At 39.6% G+C, this 25,622-nt stretch overlaps 2 protein-coding genes across 2 annotated transcripts; one reads left to right on the forward strand and one right to left on the reverse strand.

Annotated features, from left to right (window-relative positions):
* Positions 1-6: 6 nt before the first annotated feature.
* On the reverse strand, positions 7-15,472 carry LOC111668409 (kinesin-1 heavy chain). The gene is made up of 26 exons (XM_023424466.2): positions 15,118-15,472; positions 10,423-10,510; positions 10,175-10,248; positions 9,953-10,057; positions 9,676-9,724; positions 9,110-9,165; positions 8,929-9,016; positions 8,699-8,823; positions 8,363-8,467; positions 6,816-6,961; positions 6,337-6,485; positions 5,950-6,137; positions 5,660-5,728; positions 5,002-5,208; positions 4,493-4,636; positions 4,139-4,330; positions 3,901-4,018; positions 3,462-3,517; positions 3,194-3,303; positions 2,955-3,056; positions 2,728-2,788; positions 2,451-2,522; positions 2,083-2,187; positions 1,570-1,786; positions 775-907; positions 7-203 (listed from the first exon to the last, which is right to left on the reverse strand). Exons 1-26 carry the CDS (start codon positions 15,241-15,243, stop codon positions 200-202), a joined length of 2,889 nt encoding a protein of 962 aa, XP_023280234.1. The 5' UTR covers positions 15,244-15,472; the 3' UTR covers positions 7-199.
* A 2,573-nt stretch (positions 15,473-18,045) lies between these two features.
* LOC111668420 (sodium- and chloride-dependent betaine transporter-like) lies at positions 18,046-25,098 on the forward strand. Its single transcript, XM_087178798.1, has 14 exons — positions 18,046-18,627; positions 18,774-18,913; positions 19,098-19,235; positions 19,321-19,408; positions 19,994-20,126; positions 20,225-20,359; positions 20,964-21,070; positions 21,663-21,787; positions 21,907-22,019; positions 22,109-22,246; positions 22,355-22,457; positions 22,808-22,908; positions 23,299-23,469; positions 23,732-25,098. Exons 1-14 carry the CDS (start codon positions 18,476-18,478, stop codon positions 23,837-23,839), a joined length of 1,752 nt encoding a protein of 583 aa, XP_087034924.1. The 5' UTR covers positions 18,046-18,475; the 3' UTR covers positions 23,840-25,098.
* Positions 25,099-25,622: the final 524 nt, after the last annotated feature.

The raw sequence follows: 25,622 nt of genomic DNA on the forward strand, positions 1-25,622 counted from the left end.
GAGGGGGAGAGGGAGGGGGCTGGAGCTGTACAGGCCAGGAATATTTATATATATATATTTATAATTCAGAAACTCCTTCTTGGCTCCAAAGCAGCGACGAGGAGCCTGTTCGCTGTAATGGAATGACAGGTTGTCAGGGTGGGCAGGGGGGTTTCATATTGGCTTCTTCTGTGGTGTTGTCCTTCTATCCTGCTGCTCCTCAGCTGCAGAGGAACAGAAAGAAACAACGCTGTTAGCTAAAGTCAAACATTCTGCTCATAAGGTGGCTACCATCCATCATGCAGCTGACAAGTTATATCAACGCGGCGTCAGCTAAAGTTAGAATTGACATTTTGAATTGACGTAAATGCTGTTTCACAAACTTTGTGTGTTCCACTAGTCTCAGCCAAAAATGCTTATTTACAACAAAGGTTTCTTTAATCTATCAGTCTAAAAAGTGAAACGTATGTTTATTCTAATTTTAAAGTTAATTCTAACATTAAAGTTTTACCATATTGACATCCTACAGGGAGTTTACTGCCCTCCCCGCTTTTCTTACCTTCAGCTGAATCATCTCTGTTACTGTGTTTAGTGAAGGGAATGCATCAGTACATCATTCAGTAACTTGACTTGCTAAATCCTCCTGGATGCAGCATTTACTGTCACCAAGAAGCCTTTTTACAGCTGCAGCTCAGCTTCTTTCAATTCTTTAGTTACAGCATGTTCACTGCATCTCTTAAATAACAACATTATCTCGTTAGCGCCACGAAAAACAAACAGTGGCGGTCCACTTACTTCTTGTCTGGTTTGCCGCTGCCTCCCCTGATGGACACCGTCTGGCTGTTCTGGTAGAAGCTTCCTCCGCTGCGGTTGATGTTGGGGTGGGTGGGAGATGCCACTGGCTGCTGCCCAGGCCGGATGGGTTTGGCTGTAGACGGGATGAAGACGAGACTGAGGACTGTGTTTTTTTATCATGTGAATCCTAATAGCTGAACTCATGGAGACTTTGGCTAATATCTGTATATAGATCCAAACAAGTCACTGAAATGAATCCATACCAAAGCCAATAGGATTAATTGTTTGTTTGCAACAGCACGAGAAAAACAATGCTTGATGATCCTGTGCAAAACTAGGCAGAGATCTGCATTTCATTTCGGACAATATTGACTTGCCAATGTCTCTGTCAATGAGAAGCTGTTGCAGAAGAAAGAGAGCACCTGCTCATACAAAGAGTTTGGTTTGCTGATTTACAGATTTACAGCCAGTGTGTCTTCAGAGGTTTACTTTGACGAAACATGTACATACTGTATGTCTGAATTATTTGTCTAATAATTACTTACATCACTAAACGTGAACTCCTGGCCTGAAGTCACATTTACTCATTTTAACTTTAATGTGAGTCTCGCCACTTCTATATATAGTTTGAAGACTAATGTTTATGATCTGTTTTTTACTGTCGACAACCAACCCATGTTTAATTCATTCAGAAATTGTCAATGGTGACGAAACAAACAAACAAAAAATAGTTTTTCCTCCCTGAATAAAAATAAGTATAATGTAGGTGTGTGTTTCTCATCCATCACTACTAACCGATCTGGGCTGAATGTCCCCTTCTGGCCATATTCTTGGCTCTGACGGCCTCCTTGATGCGGTCCACTTCCTGTTGGTAGCGCTTGCGGTCGCGGGCAGCGTTCTCCTTCGCCTCCTTCAGAGCAGATTCCAGGGCCTTGACCCGCTCAGCCGTAGCACGAAGGCGCTTTTCCAGTTTAGGAAGCTCACAGCGCAGGTCTGCATTATCACGCACCAGCTGCAAGACAGTTTACATCGCTTTAAATCATCACTCATATTTTGCAATGTGCTCTTCTGTTGCCATGAATTTAAAACACCCTGAAAAAGGGGCTATTAAAAATGTTTAATTGATACTTTTGGCAAAATTATAATGACAGGAGAAAAGTAGGGTGAAGATGGCAGCGCAAACAGGAAAAAAGTAGAGAATGAAATGAAAAGTGAGAAAGAACTAAAAAAAAGAGATCCGTCAGAGATGAGCAGCGTGAGATCCTAAAGGGACAGGAGTGATCTCTGGCTGCATGTGTAACTGCGTACCTGTTTGTGAACCTTGGTGAGCTGCTCAAGATTGTTCTCAAGAAAGGAGATTTTCTGTTTCTGTGCAGCACTCCCACCTGTGTCGTCTGAGTCCATTTCAGCGCTCTGCACAAGAAGTACAACACAACTGTTTAGGAGAACTTCATTCATCACAGATCAATATACAGTCCTGCCATATGTGCCACTTCAATGATTCACATTATTGCAATTTATTGCAGTGATATACTCATTAGTTGTGGTTTTACTTATGAAAGGAGGGACCTTGTATGTTGTGTCTGTTTTGCTGTACTCTTTGCAAGATTCCCCTTAATGAAAGTTTTTCTTTACTACCAGACTATCAACTGCTGATCTATGAAAGTGTGGTTCACCTTTTTCACTCTGGTGGCCAGGTCCTGGACAAAGAGTTTCCTCAGGTTGTGCAGAGTTTGCAGCTCCTTGGCCTGGAGTGGGAAAGGACAAGTCAATTTTAACTTCAATCATAAAAATAATTCTGGATTTGTGTGTTTAAGTTTAACATGATGAATTTAAGTTGTAGCAAGGGAAGCTTACCACACTGGTTTATAAGACATAGACCAAACAATAAGAGGATTGTCCCTAATAGTTGCTCCAAACATAGTTCTGTCAATCAGTGTATTCACAACTCACCACTGTCTCTTCCAGACCCTTCAGGTCCTGTCTGGCCTGCTCCCTTCTGTCCTGCATCACCCTGAACAACAACAACAAAAAACATAGTTCAAACTTGGTGCGGTATGAAATTATATGATGATAAATGGTGGCTTTTTTATTGTATTTGACCAATGCATTGAACCAGACTGGGTCAACAAAGTTAAGACCAGTAATAGTGTGTGCATGTGTTTGTGTGTGAAACATACGTAAGCTCATGTAGCTTGCGGCTCTTCTCCTGGTCGGTGGATTTGAGTTTCTCGTGCTCCACTCTGAGCCTCTCTTGCTCCAGCATGATCTTCTGGTTCAGACTGGAAGAAATCATTTACAATAATGGTTAAAAGAGGCCATCCTTTGTGCATGGATTTGGAGCTATGACAGACATCTTGAATGAATACAGTACTGAGACATCAGTATAGAGCTTTCTATACAGAAACTGAATTCTTACTCCTGCAGTTCAGTGATGAGTTTCTCTTTGTTGTCCAGCTCATCTCTCAGGCTGCTGATCTGTTTCTGGTGAGCTTCACGGTGGGAATGGATCTGCTTTTCCACTGCTTCCTGAACACAAACACATATACACAAAATTTACACACTGAGGCATGCTGATGCAAATTCAAAAGTTACAGTTTTCAAGTGGCTGTTGATCGAGACTCTAATCTGATGTGCTCTCAAAGTGTGCTCTTGTGTTTATTGTTTAATGGGGCAGAGGAACAAACCTTGACTTCATTGGCAGTCTGGATCTCATTCTCTTTCTCCATTGCATGGACTTTCTCTGTAAAACAGAAAAGTGGAGGAATAAACACATGCAATTTTGCTAAATCCAGGACATTCTCACAAAAAAGAGAAGCCAAAATAAACTGAAAGCAACGATCAAATTGACTTTATGCCTTAGGCTTTCCTAGACTTATTCTGCTAAACTTTCACCATGCTGCTGTAGTCGAACAGCACTAACTCTGATCTACTATATTATAAACAGAACAGAACAAGCTCCTAAAACCCGACTCTAACACGTTTTTTTGACCTGATAACTATGCTGATGTTTTCCAAGATTAATTTCCCTGAGTAGCAGTACTTAAGTTGACTTGAAGTAAGGTGCTGGGCTCACTGCTGTATCTCTTGCTCTGTCCTTGAACAGCAACATGAACAGCAACATACCCTGAGCACTGAGCTTGACAAGTTCTTCATTGAGAGAGTCCACGTTCTCCTCCAGCTGCCTCTTCTTCTGCTCCACGTTCTGCAGGTACTCAGTCAGCGACTTGATTTTAGCCTCATGCTGAAGACAGAAGACACAATGCAGATGTTTATTAATATAACCCTTATGAGGACTCAGAAACAATATGACTATTTCTGTAGATACAAACACAGATATCACTCCGATGTAAATGTTCAGTACCTGGGAGATGCGCAGCTGGCAGGCAGCCAGCTCCTTCTCGTTCTCATCCATCTTCTTGTTGCTCTCTGACTGAGTGCTCTCCAGCTGCTTGCAGCGTTTCACCATGGTCTTCACCTCTGACTTCATCTTACTAATGTAGAGACGAGCCACCGTGAACTCCTCGTCTATCAGGCCGCTGCCACCCTCATGTTGCTGGAAAGACCGAAGAGGAAGGTTGGACCATACAGAGGAAGCAGGGGGTAAAGTTGGATAGAGGGAAGTGGAACAGGAGATCTAAATTTCTTCATGCTTTCTAAGAGGCTGGCATTGGTGTTGCGTTGCTATGGTAACAGTGTAGAAAAACCATCTCAGTACCTTGATGTCATTGCTGCCCACTGCGATACCGATCTCGGCTAAATCTTTGAGCAGTGATGACATCATCTCAGTCACCCTCTTCTTCTGGTGGTTGGACATCTCCTTCAGCTTCTGGAGCTCAGAGTCCAGAGACGACAGGATGGACTGAAGGGAAAGAGAAGTTTTAAATATCAAATACACATAATATTTTTTCTTCTACTATTTTCACATACTTACAAAACTCAAAGTTCAGTTTCCCGCTTTTACTTTAACTTCATTATTACCCAGTGCTGAAATTGTCACTAGCGGTTAACATAATCGTAATTGCTACATTCTCAATTTATGCCTAACATCGCTAAATGTTTGCATGTGCTAGTGGTTCTTTTTATCTCTGCAGGTTGTATGAGTTTCATTATAGCTTTGCATGTGTGTGTTAACATAGCCAAAATGAGGGACATCAAATAAAAGTCACGACTAATATGAAAGCATCACAGTGACTTTGGGCGTGCTGATATGTGTCCCCGGCTTACTGATTTCTGGCTGAGCTCCTCGCTGATGGCCTCAAACTCCTTGGTCTTATCCTCCACCTCCTGGCTCTTCTGGTCATAGTTGACAGCCAGCTCCTCCAGAGCCTGCAGCACCTCCTTCACCTCCTCCTTGGAGGCCTCGTTCTCCGCCTGCAGGCGGTTCAGCTCTGACTGTAGATTCTCATGATCACGGCGGGAAGAGGCTAGAAGCTGTATGCAGAGGAAGAGAAGTGTAATTATGCTGTTTGCTTTCAAATGTATTAGGGCTACAGCAATTATTCAGTGTTTGATACAATATGAATGAATAAGCAAGTTGCATTTTTATTTGGCCTGATATCAAACAGGATTTTACTGATTTTACAACTAATAACATGCAGCAGACAGAAGCCCTAAAGCACATCTGTAAAACAAGGGTAGTAGGAGAATTCAGTAGTAATGTAACGATGTGTGCATGTGTGAAAGACTTACTCTAAAGAGACAGAATTATGAAAGTAACCTCCACAAAATAACATTTTTTATTAATAGCTGTTCTGAATGAGACAACAGGACTGAAGTAAGTAAAATATAATAATGACTTGACAGCTCTGACAACTCCATGTGTCTTCCCACATCTCTGAGACTACCCCACCCCCCACATACATGTTGGACCTCCAGTACTCACCTCCTCCTGGTCCAGCATCTGCTGCTTCAGCTTCTCGGCCAGCTGGCTCTGCTGGTTGATCTCCTCATCCTGTAAAGTGCAAAGACACACAGCAACATTAGTATTCACACAGAGCACTGCAGGGCTCACTGCAGATAAGACAGTACATGGTGAAACGACAAAATCATTGGAAGAAATAAAGTGACCACCATGTTTGTTTTTTGTATTGAGAATACGGTTCTCATTCATTTCATCCCCAGCTCCTCTAATTCAAAACTTATAAGATGTTGTTAGGGGCATCTATTTCTCACCTTATCATCCAGCTGTTTGTAAAGCTTGGCCAGCTCAGCCTCACATTTGTCCTTCTCCACGTCGGTGAGGCGAACACCGGGCACGTTGGGCGTGGAGGCTGGCTTGTCATTAATTACGTTGTCCAGGGCCTGCACCTCGGCGTTGGCCTTCTCCTTGTCAAACTGCTCCTCCACTGGCACGCTCTCACCTGGGGTAGGAGTTTATAAATTATGTTGTGTGTGTGTGGAAGGTGTAGAGCTTCTTGTACACCATCTGTACTATCGAACAAATAAATTGTCCCTTATACACTATAGACCAAAACCAGCTCTTCACATTAAAAATATTAGATTAGAATCTGGATGGGCAGGGATGAAACAGTGGAATAAGACATAGATCTGCTCCCTCACCATTCCTCCAGCGGTTGAGCTCGTTCTCCAACCAGGTGATGGTGTTCCTCAAGGTCTTATTCTTCTCCTTCTCCCTCTCATACTTCTGCTTCCACTGCTCTGCTGTCAGCTCAACATTGACAGTGACTGTGTTCTTGATAGTCTTTGCTCTGATGCAGAAAAAACATTATCTTATTACACTGAAAGGACCCTTTTAAGAAAATGTTACGCAACACTATTCCTTAAAAAACGGCACCTAAATGTACAAACAGGCTTGAACAATCACTTGACCAACTGTGACAATGATTGTAATACAATTCCCATGTTACATATGGCTTTTCAAATCTTTTCTATACCTGTATGTGGACTTCTTAAACTCTATTTTAGATTAATAATTAAAAAATTGACTTAATTTTTTTTTCCAGTAAACAACATTATTTATATGTCAAACTAAAATACATAGGGCAGTGTGACTTGTTTCCTTCTGCTGGCCTACTAACCTTTGTCCGAACATGAGAGTGGATTTGGTTTCGGCCTCATTAAAGGAGGAAGGCGAGCAGCAGATAACAATAGTGGTTCGACAGTTACCACCCAGCGAGTCCTGCAGGATACGGGTCATCTTGCTGTCTCGGTATGGGATGTAGGCCTGGAAACCACACACAAATATATAGAGAGAGAAAATTAAATTAGAGGAATGCACTATATAAATTGAAGTGTGATGGGCCCCATGACAATTCAGGAAACAGAATTTGATGACATCTTTTTTTCTAGTCATCAGTAAATAGTTCAACAAAAAGCACTCTTGACTTGAAACACCTGTTACAAAACAAAAGGTTTCCCATGGTATTTTATATTACTTGTATATACTCTCCTGAAACATAGACAACTTCTGCCAACATAATGAAAAAATTACTTTACACTTTAACTTTCACACCGAAAATGTCATATTAAATAAGTGTGGCTATTGTTTAAGGCGTCATCTTGTAACTATATTGACCATCAGACTAGATGGGTAGAGATCTGAGGTCAAGAGTGACAATTTTCTAGGAGAAACCCTGTAATTGTGGGATATCAAAAAAAACCAAAAACATACGTATATATCAGACATGAGAGTTAGAAAGAAGAAAACAAACAAAACAAAGTGTGTTATTCTCTAAGCCAGGATGATTCACTGTAATATTCTGCTTCTGCCCTGAAACCAAAGAATAGGCCAATAGGATGTGATGGCTTCGGTTACAACTCTCCCAAGTTGAATAAAGTCAGATGCCAGTGAAATGAAAACTTGATCCCTCAGTATTCTATTATTATTGATACAAGAAGCTGAGCTGTAGCAGTCTGTTGTAATTTTTCAGACACCACTACGCTCAGTTGGGAGTGAGACATCTCTGTACAATTGCTCATTTGTTTTAGACCATCACAAATATAACAGCAGCTGTCCGCCCCAGGTTGTTTACAGAGCGAAGGGGCACTGGAACAAACCAATCATTGATCAAAGTGAAAAGTGTGAAATTAGTGTGAGACAGCTAAAGCAAAACATTGCTTGGAGATAAGTTTTTATCTGCTAAAGTTATTTCTGCAGCAAAAAGGATCCGCAGACGGGTAAAAATGGTACTTTCACACTAAGATAACTGAACAAGATGTTGGTTTTTCAGATAGACCGGTGCACAGCTCTGGGCTGTGCAGCTGGTAAACAGACCAGACTTCACTTCAGTCTGTTACATTAACAGTAATTTGCTTTTTGAAAGAAATCCACCTGAGGTCATAACTGATCTAACATTTGCTGAGCTGAATAAACTAGAAGATAATGCTAAAACAGATTGAGGCACATTGTGATCTGTAGTAAAGATTAAAGATCAACAGACAAGACAGTTAACCGTGTCGTAGTAACCTCAATTATCCCATAAGGCGATTCACTTTTTCTTAAGGTGCAAATTTAAAGACCAGAACCCAGAAGAAGAAGAGCACCACAACACATTCAACAAATGGATCTCCATGATAACATCAACAGGCACATTCACTGAGTTCGACATGAAGCAGAGTTACTGACCGTTCCTTCAGCCAGAGCAGAGATGACGTTTCCCAGGGACGACAGAGACTTGTTGATGTTCTTTGCTTCATCCAGGACAGCTCCCTCTGCTCCTGTTTTACTGACCTGAAAATCACATGGACAATAACCTCAGCAAGATCCTGCGCAGCTGACAAAGAACAAACTGTCATCCGAGGCTGGCCCAATTGAATTAAGTAAACCATAAATGGGAAATGGCTCTTCCAAAAATGTAGATTACAGAAGCTTATCACAAAACTACTCCTGGACTAGAATGAATATGCATAATTTTACCAATATGTTTAACAGATGGTTTAACTGTCCTTTGATTCTCTTTACCTTTTCACTTCCAGCCAGATCCACCAGGTAGAGTTTGCCACTGAGCTTCTGCTCTGTCTGAGTGTTCTCCTGTTTGACGTTTATCAGGAAGATGCTGTGACTCCTGGAGCTGTGCTCGTTCATGTCTGTCAGAGAAATAACAGCCATGTAACCAAAAGATATCGGCTTCAAATGGAAAGTCTATGGATTTATGACACAGATTAATGGATAAGAATAGAATGGCATCTCACTTGTAACTGCTACATGTCTGTTAGATTTGCCTTCATCGATTGTATCCATGACCTCCTCTGGGCTGCAGACAAACCTCTCAGTGCAGCCCTAAAAAAAAACCAACAACATTGAGTTAAATTAATGATCCGCTCTAACTGGTTTTACCAGATCTTTGACATGTGAAAGGAGGTTAGGTCTAACCTTGACGTAGGGTACTCTGTTTTTGTCTTCATGCACTGACAAATTGGTCTTTGACACTGAAAATGAGAAGGAAATAATATGTGAGAGATCGACTTTGCACTGCAAACGCATATCATATGACAGTATATTGTTGTTTTTAAATAATACTCTAAAAATTCAAAATTTAAACATAAAATGTTAAGAGATGGTGATTAAAATGTCCTTCTTTGAGCTTCAAACATTTAATACAGCCAGTTTTAGACAACCTGTGGTCAGTGCACTTCAAACGGACTTTGACTTCAATGGCTCCCAACAGGAAATAACTTCTCAAATTCTTCCACTCTGGCCAGTTTTGAGCATTTGAACTGGAAAACTTCCAGTGATAAACCTGATATCTAATCAGGACCAAGCATTATGAGATCCATGTCGTCAAATTCATGTAAAAAAATTTCATATATGTCCATATAGACATACTGACTACAGCTAACACCCTCATCAATCATATTCCTGACACTGATGCACATTCATTTTCTCCACGATTCACAGGATTTTAGCAGCTTGTTCACTCCACCGTCTCAGCCACTTACCATCCAGAAGGTCCCGGATCTTGTCTAAGTAGATTTCAAAATATGAAACCTGTAAACAGAGGAAGAGCCTCATTATTTTACAATCCAGCTAAGAGATAAGACTGGACAATCAAATAAATTTGGGAGTTGTTTCATTTACTGCATTGTACAGAATAGAAAAAAGGACACAAAGAAACAAATGCTAAAAGAAACTATAACTAAAAAATACACTTAAAAGAATAGATGTTATTAATTAACAGATAAGAGGAAAAACCACTAGCTTGCCCGCTCTGCTTACTTTGATATGAAACTCCAAGTTTTCATCCATGGAATAGATGTAGTTGAAAATGTCTTGAACTATCCTGGGGATGATGCCCATTGAATCTGTGTCATGGAGATTCCCCTGCAAGCAGAAAGCAAATAAATGTAATGTTATCATGTCAAGAGAAAAGATTCATTCAAAAACAATGTGCAGTTTATTTCGGGAAAAAAAACACCAGTTCATAGAAGTAATCCTTACCTCCATGGTGTGTGTTTTGCCAGATGATGTCTGTCCATATGCAAAAATTGTTCCATTGTATCCCTCCAGAACATCTATATAAAAAAAAAAAAAAAAAACAAGATCATGTTGAAGCAAGGACACAAAGGTCATATTTAAGTCAAGATTTTAAAAAAGGCTGAGCATGTCATTTCATGTGTAGTGTACATGTCTATAAATATTAAGTCTGGGATATAAACATGCTGACAAATGCAAAAGGGAGACCTCACCTTTTACAATCTTCTGGGCGCAGGCGTTGTACACTTGTTCCTGTGTTGTATTTGACTGAAACACTCTGTCAAACATGTATGGTTTACCCTGGAATAAACAGAGGAAGAAGAGTGAATGATGGATACAAGTATTTCAACATGAGTGCAACACATAAAAAAAGATCTTATTAGTGTTTCATGAGAAAAATCTTGTATCAGAGAGGAACTCGACCTCTACTGAAACAGAAAGGCGTTAAAGAATAAAAATTGCATCTGTCTTTAGGAATTATTATTTGTTTAAGTTTACATTTGTTTATTCTTGTATTCCTCTTGGCATTTTGCAGTTAAATTGTGAAATAAAGTTGTTGCAAAAAGGAAGCTATGCACTTTATATGACCACCAGCAGCAATAACATGTTCTTTTAAATGAACGTGTGCAGCACGAGCCACCATGGCTGAGGTGAGATAACAAATCTACCTACAGGACAGGAACTCTTTACCAGAAAAACCATATGCATGCAGCCCCCACACTTCACCCCAAACTGTATCTAGATTCTAAAAATATGCGTTTCATTGATGCATAAGCTTTTCAGGCATTTTATGTTTGTTTAATGGCAGCAATACAGAGGTGACAACACATGAGGTTATATAGGAGGGATGATATGACAACAACTCCTAGCTGTACTCAAACAGGGGATGGTGCAAGTACATGGGTCTGTTTTTCCAACAGGACGCCCAAAATGATCAAACTTGATGTTCTCAATCTAATTCATCCTCTGCTGGCTGCATACTAGTTCATCTCAGAAAAGCAGTATCCCTGTTCTGATATAGCTTCTCTCATCCCATTTGAACTTCCCGCCAATGATCTCAACACCATTTATAACAAACTAAAATTGACCCTGAGTTTTTATCAGTGGCTTAAGAGCCGGCCTGCTTCAAAGAAGCAGCGTGTAGCTGGTTGTGATATCCCATGGGCTTGACAAAACTTCAAAGCACAATTCCAGTGAGATAGAAATCAATAGCTAGACTCATAAAGGTACCCACAGGGTAATAAAACTGATGCTACAAGCAATTCTGAGGTTCAACTGAGATGGCATTCCATCTTGGGAGGTTTGAAGTCCCAGTTGACTCATCTCGTTTCCAGTCTGATGGGTGGGGTCCTACCTCTGATGTATTAACAGTTTAGGAACAAGACAGCCCCATTTGTATGCAATACAATTGGTTGCAAAACATACATGCCTGAGTGGCAGAAGATTAGTTATTGCCAGGTACAGTGTTCCCACCTGTAAGAGCAAGAGAAGGCTGAGAATACTGGTGTCACTTTGGAGATGCCACTGATTGGTGCTTACTTGTTTAAGACCAGTTGTACACGTAAACACATTCGTAACTTAAGGTGAAACACAAATTATCTCACTGTGTGACATTGAAAGCTACAGCACCTTTAGCAGTGCAAGAATTATTCAAACTACTACAGCTCAGATGCCCTCAATTTGCACCCTGGCTCATAATCCCCCCCCCCCAAACAGACGGTCACATCTAAAGCACAGCTCTGTGCAACACAGACCAGCAGCATCTTAAGACGTTGATAATTCACTCCAGCTAGCTACATCCTGGCAATTAACTCTGGCCAAAACAAGAGCGCTGAGCCACTATCGGGCCACCCAGACACTGTAAGCAAACAATGGCACAGCCCAGGTTTCAACTCCTCATTGTTACTGCTGCCACTGGCCTCGTTACCTACACTTCTCTCTAATGGGATTACTTGCTGAAAATGTAATTACAGTGAAATGCATTGTTAGAGTATTCATAAGTGCTCTGTCATGTTCCTGCTTCCTGATGGCCTTGTTATGATACTGCCCAGGGTAGGTTATTCAGGAGAGACAATAACACACAGTCCAAGGTTCTTCTGCACCACCCATATACTGTAAGTCTAGTTGTATGATGCATGAACTCTAATTGGATTTTGTTGCTAGGCAAAATAGGTCAGCCCTCCAAAATTTATCAATTTGGGTTTGCTTTCTGGTACGCAGCGGGCTCAGGAGTTGATTGCTTCTATGTTATTTACTTGCTTAAATGCGTTAGGAGAACTTTTACTTATCTCTCTAATCCTTTTCTTCCCTTTTTATCTCTCACGCACTTCCACCACAACACTATTTAAAAGTAGCTCAGTCGTGTTGTTACGGGACAACCCAGGCTACTATGTGCAAATAAGAGATGTGACAGCAAAGCATGGGAAAATTACTTGATCATGTATATGCACAGCTGACAGGGACGTAATGGATGCATGAATTATTCACCTGCTGCACACTCACACTACACTGGCAAGGCTGGCTTGGCAAACTGAGCTAGTTACGACACTCATACTGCCTCATCAGGAAACTTCATCTTCCTCTATTTCCAGACACAAACAAAATCTCTGATGTAGGGAATCAGTGACCCTCCATGAGTATAAGAGAGCATCAAAGCAGCATCACCAAGGCCTGCAATGATAAAGCTGCTTGTCAGACATCTTTACAACACGCAGTGTGGTCAGTTCCACCACAGGCGGAGCAATGAAGCATTGGTACCAAGGCTTCAGCTCTAATAGACGGTCCACGCCCTGGATTGTTTTAAAATGGATAAAAATATGAGCTAAGTGAGTCAGCTACCCTGGATAAGAGCATCTGCAAAACAAAGTACATCACCATAATAATTACCCTCCCCAACCGGAGAGATTGCCCAGCGCCAAGCCAACTGCTTGCTCTGATTGGTCCAACAGCTGGTAACCAGGAGAGAAAACACAGGGGGATTACCCAGGAGGCCTCAGCTGCTGCTTATGGGCACTGTAAGTGTTGTACCTCTCAAAGCAGATGCACCAGCAGAGGTGACTAGGCTCTGGCCTGCAACACTTGTGGCTCTCACAATGTGCACTGGTATTTTGGCACTATTACTGACTGGTATTCTGAAATGGGCAGGGCCACATCATGCCTGAGGGACACAGACAATATGCTTGCTATTAGTTAAAGGCCTGAAGTCAGTGTCAGCAAAACCATTCAAGAAGTCACCACAGCTATAATAGTCTTCTCTGTTTTGCGAGACAGAAAATGAATAGTCCTGTTGTACACACTTAAATAAGTGGTTAAACTGTAAAGGGGATGTGATTCATATCCATTTGCAACTTCATGGATGGAAATCGAGATAAGTTTCTACTGCCTTGTTAAGTCTTTTAAAGAGGTATTTTTACAGGTGCACATATTACAAAGATACCAAAGTCTGCATAGAGAGCGACAGTTTGTTGGAAAGGAAAAGTAATGTTTAACCATGATCTTTTTCATATGGATACACCAATGACTTTTGCCCATTTAGCATGTACAAACTTCATATGTCTGCCAAGCTTTTACGCTGCTATGTTTGTAAATTACTACAGTCATAAAGCATATGAAAAGAGCAACTTTTCTCCTTTCGTGTATAATTTTCAATCCTGCCATGCAGATATGATGCAGAGACACGTAATGGCATGAACCCAGACTGTGTAAACAGTGACTTGTGAAGACAGTGTATAGACATTTGATGACAAAGCATCAAGTGCATATCTTTTGCAAACTGACTTCAGGGCAAATTCTTGGTTGATTCAGTAAAGTGGAGGTAACATGGCACTGCATTAGTAAAGGCATTTCCTTCTTTTGTTATAATTGAGATTGTGCCCATGCAATTATGCTTATCAGGTGGTGGAGGGTCTGTATCACTAGAGGGACAATTCAACCAAAGACATCAAACTTTGGTTTGATCCCAAACTGAATGTCCTGGTTAAAAGAAAACAGATAACCTATTTACTCAAAATGTAGTTGAACCAGTTGGGTTATTAACTGTAAAACGTCCAGTCACTGAAGGCCAACAGACTACCTCTAGCCTGCAAATAATCTGACATTTCTACTGCCACTCACATTACTTTGACGTTACTATTGTCTGTTTCCTATTCTTGAATGGAAGCATATTTTCAGTCTATGTTATATTCAATACTCAAGAGTAATTTCTACTTGGTCTACATAAGGGTTGGTATATATAGCCAGCTGGTCAGCTAGCTAATGTTAGCTTTAATTAAGCTACAGTATTAAAACTAGCCAGCTAGCCAAGGCCGGCTAATCTGTCAACTACCAGCTGGCCTAGCCTGCTAGCCAACAGTCTGTTAGCTACTACTAAATCAAAGCTGGCTTACGCTTTATGCTGACGCAAACTGTTCATAATTAATAGCTTTATTGTTACAGATGCAGCGTTAGTTATGAATTAATGTGATATAAATGCAGTAAATAGCGTGCAGGATTGTAGAGCTAACGCTGGCGACATTTTAACCCGTGCCAGCCGATGTGTTTGTGGCTTTGTTGAATGACAGCTCCCTTAGCCATGACAGGGCAACTGCGAATAGTGACATTTTACGGTAACAGCAATTTGACTAGCTTTTAGAAATGTGGAATTGAACGCTGTTGTCGATTTTCCACGAGCTGGACTGAATATGTACCAAGTTATATGTAACTGAATGTTTGGGTGGCGGCAGAAGTTGGCTGCAGTTGAGGGCCAGCGGAACAACGCAGCGGTGAACAGGTCAGCCCGTGCTAACGTTAGCTGACAAGCTAGGGTGCTAACTACCGTAGCTACAAGACAATCAAAAATGGCGTACTGCTGACTGTGCCAGAGGACTCTGTCACACAGGTAACTGAAGCCCCTTGACTAAATAACTCACCGCGATCACAACGGTCTCTTCCCCTTGAAACTTGGGAATGTATCTGTCGCCTCTCGTCACCTCGGAGCTGTTCAGGGGCCTAAAACGGCACATCACTTTGATGGTGCACTCCGCCGGGTCGGCCATCTTCCACGGTTCACGAATGGAAATTCACCAATAAAATAAAAAGTATATCCTGGATCCCAGGGGCGGCCGTGGGGGGCTAAAAGGGAGGCCGAGCCCCTCTGTCCCAATCTCAGGTTCTGGAAAGGGCGATAATGATCTGTCGGGCATTCAACAGAAATCCTTGTTTTCCTCTCAATCGGTTCCCCCTCCTGTTAGGAAGCCATGATACCGGTGGATCAGCGGCTGGCCACCTCACCCCTCCTGCTGCTGTGGATGTGGATCACCATGACGTCACCCCGGCGCTCCCCTCCTCACTGTGTTATTGTTCAGAAATCCTCAATATAGCATTGCATTAAAGTGTGTCTAGTTCAGCCATTTTTAGATAAAATAAGTTTACTGGATCAAAAACACGTGTAAAAGTGTTTTATTTTTCGTTGTCAGGTCATTATTCATCTCTCCTCTTTGCATATTGCATCAGGACGAAAACAAAAACAACTACATAGTGTAAAATAAATAAAAGAAATTAAAATTCATTAAATAATATTCACTTAAATTTTGAATAAATTAAATTAATAAGCCTCAGATCCCTGTGTTACAGAGAAGGTCTTGGGATCGTACATGCCTGAGTAGACTCATTTCAGTCTTCCAGGCTGTAGTAAGAATATCACGCCCTCGCACAAATATGACCTTAAATGCAAAATGAATTTTTAAACAAACACAAAGCAAAACCTTCACACAACTACATGACAATACACTGATTTTAACTTTTTAGCTTTTGGTCAGAGCCCTTCACCATAGCACTGAGAAGCTGATGTACAAATAAATCCCATTGCCCAGTGAAACAAGTGCAATAGACATAATTAAAGAGCTTCACTTGTATTACACTTTTCAGCTGAGAACAGGGCAAAGTACTTTACAATGCTTTACTTTCAACCATGCACACAGCTGAGGCGATGAAACCACAGACACTGGCCTGCTCATGTGGAGGAACTTGGAGCCTGGTGTCAAACAATTAGTATGTTTAAAAGTTAAAAGCAATCAATACAATAGATCAATACTATGTACAATTACTCCTTTTTCCTGAAATACCTTGAATTTCATAAAAAGCAGATTAAGTTGGTCCCCATGTTTCCCACAGAGGACACTGGGTAAAAGTGTCCCATTCAGCGGCTAGAATTCAGTGAATATTACAATGTAAAATTCATAATAAAGTGTTACCCACAAATAAAATATGCAAACTACTAACAAAATGAAAGTTTTTCTAACTCTTGAACGGCCAATGGAGCCAGGATGTGTGGCATTTAATTTGGGAATTTGTAATCTAAAATGGGAATTTGTCATATGAACACTAAAACAAATTAAATAATTAACTGCAAAAGTCTATTGAAAAGTTTCTGAAACGCCCTTTGCTCTTTTGAACCCATTTTATAGCTTTTGTAGGTGTCTGACTACTCCATCTACTCCATTCTTGTAAACATTACAATACACAAAATAAGAAGTCCAACAAGATGAAAATATGCTCTTTTTAAGGACTCCAGCAAAATACTAGAATAAAAGTATTTAGTTGACTTACACCTCTAGGAAGGAAAACAACAGATTTAGGGAGAAAATGTTGAAAATGTGCCTGCAATTATTTGTCATGCTTTATAACCTCTATAACCCCACAGCCTACTTTTGCATGACAAACATTACAAAGTCACGTTGTGTGGAAAAGCTTTCTTAAAACCCATAAAAATAATTCCTACTCAAGATACCAGGGTTTTCAAGGATACCAAATATGCTGGGCTGAATTACTGGAAAAAATGTGTGCAACGAAGCACAAGATGACTGGAATTTTCCATTTAATATAGAAACACTGTCACTTAGATTTGAATGTTTCATTTAATATAAGTATTATAAAGCTTCAGTGAAGCAAGCTGACACAGTTTATGAGGGGACATGTTTTATCTATGTTGCTTTAAGGGAAATGTAAGGAAAATATTAGTGCTATTGTTACACCCAAAAGAGGATATAACTGTAGCCTGTGACTCAGCTGTCTTTAAGACCGTATGCTGTAGGAGCTGCAGCTGTGAGACCTCCTCCTAAATAAAAATGCATAATGTCTGACCTCATTCAACAGATGTCATAATGGAGCAAAAGCCACGGTAAACCACTAGTGGCTGAACACATTTTCTGGCCACTCCCTGAAACACTAAGGGATATCATTTTTCATGTTGGGAGTGCTTAGCTAATCCAAATACCAGTTCTACTGGCCCACTTGTGTGTTCACCGAGGAAGCGACAGGGCGTGGTGCTGCTGTGTGAGCTAACAGGGTAGTCTGGTTGTCAGAGAGCAACAAGTCCCCAGAGACCACATTGTCTACTGTTCCACACATATGGGTCTGAAAGAATAAAAGAAAGGTTATTCAGTAATATGAGCTAGTTTCATACTTACTCGTCTTTACGGTTCGATACTTTAGAATGAGAATACAGCGTGAGGTGTTAATTGATGGTAGTGAGCTGTTTCTTTCAGACCCCCACCCCACCCCATCCTAACTATTTGATTAGTGCTTACAGATGAGGAAATAACCGTTTCATTTCCATGGCATTCATTTTATTTCCACAATGGGTAGAGGGGAAAAAAAAATCATCATTCAATATGTGATATATAAAGTCTTACTTTCATTGTTAATGCATTAGGCTGCAGGCATGGTTTTGTTTGGATAATGCAAATACATTCATCTACATTGTCTGTAATATTTGATTAGTGCTTACAGATGAGGAAATAACCGTTTCATTTCCATGGCATTCATTTTATTTCCACAATGGGTAGAGGGGAAAAAAAAATCATCATTCAATATGTGATATATAAAGTCTGTAAAAGTATTGGCACTTCATCAACAAGGGCCCTCAGGGAGGTTTGAGGTGAAGTTGAAGAATAAAACATAATTCATACAGTTTTTCAGTGGTGGATAAAGTACTCACTTCACAAGTGAACCTCCATCATAGGACAGAAAACCCAGAGTTAAACCTGAGGTTACCTTGCTAACCTCAAATCCTGCTTTGTGGTACAGGCCTCTGGTTATGATTGCTCCTTAGGAAAAAAAACATCAGCCCTAAATTACTGGTTTTGTGCATAATCTATGATCCAATTGCTGTCTTGAGGGAAGGGTGAAGCCAAATTAAGAAATGACACATTATAAAAGCAGCAAAGATCAGTTGTCAGTACGCTGGAATAACAGAACACACACAGGAATTAAGTTCTTGATCTTGAGATGAACAGAGAAAGAAGAAAAACGGAAAATCAGATGAGGCATGGAGACAGAGGACAGTGGACAAATAAAACTGAATATATTCTGGTTGTTGCAGGAAACATAGTCGGTTTGGGTAATGTGTGGAGATTTCCTTACCTCTGCTACAAGGTGAAGGTGAATCATACTAACTTTGTATTCAGTAGAGCTGCATTATTTTTTGTATAGTGGACTGGAAAAAATGAATAATGAGGATTGGCAATTAAAAGATATCACTGAATTAATTTGTCATTTCCATGACAACTCATGTCTCTGTGTTTACTACAGGTGCTTTTCTGGTGCCATACGGTCTGTTAGCTGTGGTGTGTGGGATCCTTCTGTTCCTGCTGGAGAGCTCAGTTGGTCAGTACACCCAGGAAGGATTCATCACGTCTTGGAGGAAAATGTGTCCACTGGCACAAGGTGGGATGATTTGAGTTGAACTACAATGTGCAGCCAAAATGGGGAAAAAGCCACAAATCACACTTTAAGGAAAAGGCTTTTACACAAAGATAGGAAATTAATATTTTCCAGAAATGAGTTTTGCTAATGTTTTATTGCTCAGCAGGTGCCATTAAAAAAAATTGTGGTTTGTATTTCACTGTAGGAATTGTATTTGGACAACTGGTGATTTCACTATGTTTCTTCATCTACATTTTAATTGAAGCCTGGGCTCTCTTCTACCTGGTGTTCTCGTTCAGATACCAGATCCCCTGGGCCAGCTGTGAGAACACCTGGAACACAGGTGAGACGTTGAAGTTAAGCCGCCAGGGTCCCAACAGAGTCTCCAGTTAACCTCAATGGAATCTTTCTTTGTTCCCCAAACTCAGCTCACTGTGCCGGTCTTCAGACTTTCAGTTCATCTCATGTGACAGCAAACCAGACCAACATCACCTCTGCTGCCATTGAGTTCTGGGAGTAGTGTAATTTCCCTTTTGTCTGATGAACCATAATAAAATATATACTATTGTTTCAATATTTCAATTTCGATTTATTATTTTTCATTCTATGTTTTTATGCTATGTTAGGAAATAATCTTTTTCACTTGTTCTGTCTCTTCAAGCTCTTTGAAATTAAAAAACCTTTCTGAAAGTTTATGGACTCAGAACAATTTCAAGGACTCTGAAATCTGATGTGGCCCTTTTGTTATTGGTTGCAACGTACAATGTTAAAAGGTAGCAGCATTCTGATGCACTTTTGCAACTTCGGCAGCTTTGACTTCAAATTTACAATTTTTCAGTGACAGTGACAAAGTAAAACAATATTAAAAGAAGATCTAACACAGTTGATTATTCAAAGGAAGATGAAAAAACGTGTAAGACACAACAATAGAAAATGTAGAAAATGTTTAAGAATTTGCCTAGACTCAAATTATGTTGCAAATATCCTTTAACATTTGCAAAACTGCCACTGGCTGTTGTGATTCAATGTCATGCCAAATTATCACTAAGTAGACCTGAGTGGTTGTGTCTTATCATGTGTACCTCTTATATTTCTCTTGAGACGACGTGTGCTGGCCATGTCTGGAGGCATTGAGGAGCTGGGCAGTGTGCGATGGGAGCTGGCTCTGTGTCTTCTGGCCTGCTGGGTGGTCTGTTACTTCAGTATCTGGAAAGGTGTCAGATCCTCTGGAAAGGTCAGTGGAAATATCTGAATTCTTTATCTACTTGTGGTGCATAGAATCATCAATATCCCATGACAATTTTTCCTTCTGAAATTTCCTTTTCTTTTCAGGTGGCATCTTTCACTGCCACGTTCCCCTATGTGATGCTCATGGTCCTCCTCATCAGGGGCCTGACTCTACCTGGAGCTTGGCAAGGGATTTACTATTACCTGTACCCAGATTTGAACCGCTTGGCTAACGTTAAGGTGATCAGTTTATTTTATCCTAACTTAAGAATCACTAAAGAGAAAAATAATTCAAATCGTACTCCTTTAAAGTAATTTCTTCAGGGTTTCAACCAAACTAGGTCATACCTGTATGATGTGTCTTCCTACCATGTGTAAAGGCAAAAGTATTTATAGTTGTTCTGACTGGACATGCTAGAGGCAGAAAGCCTGCAGTCACAGCCTCTTTCATGCTACATCACACTGCCTCCATGATCTCTGCAAGAGCCCTGTGTCTTTGTTGCCTTGACATGATGAATGGTACAAATGGGGGATAAGAGCACACACTTCTGGACACACTTAAAGGCTTTCATGTTGTGAGAGATCCATTGTAAAAACCTTTGCACACCTGGCCAAATGCCATATCAAGGAGGAGTGATTGTTGAGCTGTCTGTTTTGAAAAGTTAAAAAATTTGTCAAATGCAGCCCAAATGCAGGGGTTTGATACTGACAACATACTGAGGCTGTATGTCTTGGGTTTGGTGTAGTGACTTCCTTCATCTTCTATTGTGGGGTCTTTACAATGCAATCCTTGCATTGTTGTGTCATCTATTGTAGAGTTTTTATTCTCTTTCATACATTACAGGTGTGGATAGAGGCAGGATCTCAAATATTCTTCTCCTATAGCCTGACAGCAGGGACTCTGAATGTTCTGGGCAGCTACAATGACTACAACAACAACAACTGTTACAAGTAAGCATGACTGTGACCTTCATTCCACTTTTATTTTATTTTGTTTGTGACTTAGAGGATTGAACTGTGAAGAGTTTTCTTTTCTCAGATATTAAGGAAATTACAGAGCTATCGTATGTATTAGATGGGTTTTGAGTTGGTGTTGTGTATTATGAGTCTTAATGTGAGTATGAATGATATGGATGTGTCTTGATGTATCTGTTGTCACTGAAGTATTATTTATACATTTATGGGGACCCTAGGAAGAATAGCCACTGTTACAATACAGAGGATAAGGGGGATCTTAATAAAAAGAAAGAAAGTAAACAGTAAATCAGATATCACAACAACTCTGATGTCCTACTAGTTTGGTTATACAAGACATTTTTTGTTGTTATAGACACGTGAAAATAAAGCAATAAATAAAACAGTAAAGAGGTAATTTGTCAAAAATTAAATAACAGACTACAGTCAACACTGAAATGTTTGAATGAATACAATATTACTGTAAATACTTCACTTTACACCAATACTTATTTACTTTTACATTGCTCTATAGTCATAGGAATTTCCCATTTTTAACAAGGGTATTTCTTCTTACCTTGACCTCTAGAGACTGCTTTTGGCTCTGTTTACTGAACAGTGGGACCAGTTTTGTTGCTGGATTTGTCGTCTTCTCAGTGCTCGGATTCATGGCTCAGAAACAGGGTGTTACTGTCGACACTGTAGTTGAATCAGGTAAATATCAACATTAATTTGAGTGCAACGGTTAAGATCTTCACAGCAATTGAACCACAGTTGAATGTTTCCAGGTCTCAAAATGAAGAAACGTATCAACCTTTTTCTCCAAACCACAGGTCCAGGTTTGGCCTTCATTGCTTATCCTCAGGCAACAGCTATGATGCCTTTACCACAGTTCTGGACTGTCTGCTTCTTCCTGATGCTCATTCTGCTGACTGTTGACACACATGTAAGATCATTTGTGGAATTACCTAATGATTAATATCAGACACATTTCAGGAATGAAGAACTCAAATTTACTCATAATATCTCGTGCAGTTTGTGATCGTGGAGAGTTTTATTACCACGGTGACCGACTTGTTTCCAAAGATGATTCGTGCACCAGTGAGGCATGAGATCTTCGTCCTCCTCATCTGTTTATCCAGCTTCCTCATACAACTGACCCTGGTTACTGAAGTAAAACAAAAATATTTTACAAAGAAATGTATATTATTGCATTAAATTAAATACACTGTCTTCTACATTATGTGTATTATTTTTACATCTTGTCTCTTCATGCTTTAGGGAAGTATATACGTATTCCAACTTATTGATTTCTATGGCTCGACCAGAGTCTGTCAGAATTTCATGGCTATATCTCAGTGCATGGCTGTGGGCTGGATATTTGGTAAAAATCCTTTATTTTTAAAAAAAAATGTATATAACTGGCTTTATTCTATATTTTTGTTATTGTCAACAAATCCTATAAAAACAACATCATCAACAGTTTGTTATATCATCTCTAAATACTTTCTGACTTCCATACCCTGTCTGTAGCTAAAAAATGATAAAATAAAATAATAAAATAAATTAAAACAAAGGATCCAGTAGGTTTGTTAGGACTGATCAGCAAATGTTCATCTTAACGGGTCATCCAGTTCTCTGGATGAAACTCTTGTCTTAGTATTTTGCATTATAATCAAAATATTTTCATGTAATGTGAAACTAGACTAAATGTACAATCTGAACATCCATCAGGTGCTGATCGCTTTTTTAACATCATTAAGGACATGACAGGACAGAGACCGTCTGTTTTCTTTAAACTTTGCTGGAAATACATCATTCCTCTGCTGTCATTGGTGAGTCAGATTTTACATAATTCCATTAGGTAAACTAAATTTGAGTGAGATTCTTCTCCCAGTATGGATGAATTTGGTACTAATGGATTTTTGCATGTAAGTTTTACATATTAATCTTCCAGGAGTTGTGTGAAATTTATCCTACAATAAAACAAAATTTAGAAATAACAAGTTGTTTGAATGGTCACTGAACCCTGTATATCTATTCAGTCTTATCTATCTTAGCTGATAATATTTATAATCTACCTAACTACTAATGGTTAGGTATGACTGAAAAAAAAATAAACTAAGATTGACTTGATTTGTTTATTATAGCTTCCTCAATTTTTTTATGAAATAAGATAATAATGGTATTTATCTATGTAAAAAACTGTTTCCACATCCTCACAGATTTCCTTCATCTTGTACCTGGTTGATTACAAACACCTCAAGGTTCACAACTTGTACATTTACCCTGACTGGGCTTATGCACTGGGATGGACCATGACTCTCTCCTCTGTTCTCATGGTGCCACTGTGGGCAGCTGGACAGATGTGTTTGACACCAGGAACCTTCAGAGAGGTCAGTCCTCAAAGAGTTTTCACGAGTCATAAACCAGAAGATAAGTCTGCAGAGGAATTTGAGAACATTTTTGCGACAAAAAAACCTTAAAAGTTGGTAAATAGAAATTCAAACTGAAAAATAAAAATAAGGAGATAAGAATGTTTAGCCTGCTTGCTGGATTTAAGTGAAGGTACAGCATGGTTAAGGACTCAAAATGTCTCCTGTAGGTTTCACAGTTAGTATGGAAACTGACTTATCTCACTTTTGTCCTACTTTCCAGCGTTTGTCCGTCCTCTGTCGTCCTGCTGGAGATCCAGCTTGGCAGAGGAGAAAACTGGGAGAGGAGGGGACAAGTGTGGAACTGAGGGCATCTGCCGTGACAGCTTAGTGTGACCTGAGAAGTCAACTTTAATAAAAACTTCAGATATCATTCTGTATATAAGCTTCTAGAGGAGATTTCAATAGGTCTAAATCATGAAGTCTGATTAAAGATGGACGTGGCCTCAGTGACGTAACTCATGTAACTGAAGAGTGGTTTTAAAGCTCAGCTCAGAGTGGGACCCAAGCTGTTGCCATCTTGGCAGAGTTGGGGCGTGTGGAGCACGTGCTAATTAGAGCTAACTAGAGGTAACGCATAAACAAAATAATACTCGAATATCACTCACCTCAAAACACAGGAGCACAGACTGTTAGTCAATTAACTACACAGCAAAGCATATTATTAGTCCAATATTTACATGAAAAATACTCCAATAGGCACCAACAACTCTAACATGTCTGGGAGGTCCCTAACTGGAAGTAGGTGTGGGACCTGCTGTTAGACCAACTGTGACATCACCTGTCATTCAGACTGGCACGCCCTTCCTTATGTACAACTTTAAGCCTGAAATTTATTTATTTTATTAACCCCTGCCAGTCATTATGGTGGAAATAAATTTTTTTTGTAACATTTGACTAGCTTTTGGAGCCATCCTCAAGTGGCCACTCGAGGAAATGCAGTTTTATTCACTTTTAATTTAACAGCTTTTACTAAAACGTTTTTAAATGAACTTTTTGTCGATGACAGCTGAAGTCATTTTAAGATGTCAACTTAGGCTTCGGACCTGGTGATGGGTGTTTCTCAGTATTTTTTTATTATTATTATTTTTTGATATTTTGTTTGTTACAAATCCAATATGTTAATCAAACATGTTGAATTTATAATTAAAATAACCACTGGCTGCATGCTTAGTTCGTGTATGATTGTGGTAAAACAACCCTTCTGATTTGCACATTGTTTGGGTCTTACACTTAAAAGTTTTGAATGAAAGTTAACATGTTGGGCTGTGACAAAGTTTGGATTAGTTACATTGCTTTGTGATGGTGAAAGCTTAGTTAAGCATAACAAGTACAGTGTCATTTTCCACATATTAGGTTACACGTATAGCAATTTACAGTGAGTTTCCATGTGTGTGCAAATGATGTACAACATAATTTAAATTTTAAAAAGTAAATATATCTGTGAGAATGTGGGTGTAGATTTTCTACTGTAATTTGTTCTCAAACTGAAATCCCTTCTCTGTCAAGTGTTTTACTGGGCAACACTGAAAAATATAAAGATCATCATATAAAGTCTGTAGCAGTGTTTGTTATTCCTCAATACAAATAAATAAATAACACCATCCTCCATCGTTTCTTTCAGACAAATCCTATTATGAACTATTTTTTATTTTGTCTAGTTATATTTGCAGAAGTTTTCTTGTGAAAACTTTGTTCTCTTTGTTCTTTAGAGGAAGAATTACTGAGTTTAAAATATCTTTGATTAATTAAACTGGATTGTCATTTCCTTCAAAAAACTAAATCAGGGCAGCTGTCATATTTGAACGATATGAAAAATAATACTTTTACTACTACTTTTGCTTTGATACAACCACTACCAGCCACTTTGTCCGCCTGCTGTTCAGCTCTGTGCAGGTAGCGTACAATGGGGTTATCATGAGAGCAGCACAGAGTATATATGCAATGAATCCAAAACAATAAGTGAAAGATGATAAGAAAGCCCTGTACTGTTATTTCCCATTTCAAAATGAGCAACTGGATTTGCCCTAAAAATAAAAAAAATTGAAATAAGTTTGAATTTCTGCGACCAGGAGTTAAACAGGGTTATTGTAATCAGGTTGGGATTGCTCCTC

The sequence above is a fragment of the Seriola lalandi genome, unplaced genomic scaffold (genome assembly GCF_002814215.2).
Source record: "Seriola lalandi dorsalis isolate HSWRI2012SDOR001 ecotype SW California unplaced genomic scaffold, Sedor1 jcf7180002054736, whole genome shotgun sequence".
In the NCBI taxonomy this organism is placed as follows: domain Eukaryota; kingdom Metazoa; phylum Chordata; class Actinopteri; order Carangiformes; family Carangidae; genus Seriola; species Seriola lalandi.

Coding starts and splice junctions, on each gene's coding strand:
- LOC111668409 (XM_023424466.2), bottom strand. CDS start 15,243: ATGGCCGACCCGGCGGAGTGCACCATCAAAGTGATGTGCCGTTTTAGG. Junction 10,511..15,117: donor AAGAGACCGTTGTGATCGCG/GTGAGTTATTTA, acceptor TGTTTATTCCAG/GGTAAACCATACATGTTTGA. Junction 8,824..8,928: donor CAGACATGTAGCAGTTACAA/GTGAGATGCCAT, acceptor TTTCTCTGACAG/ACATGAACGAGCACAGCTCC.
- LOC111668420 (XM_087178798.1), top strand. CDS start 18,476: ATGAACAGAGAAAGAAGAAAAACGGAAAATCAGATGAGGCATGGAGAC. Junction 22,247..22,354: donor AACTGACCCTGGTTACTGAA/GTAAAACAAAAA, acceptor TTCATGCTTTAG/GGAAGTATATACGTATTCCA. Junction 23,470..23,731: donor CACCAGGAACCTTCAGAGAG/GTCAGTCCTCAA, acceptor CCTACTTTCCAG/CGTTTGTCCGTCCTCTGTCG.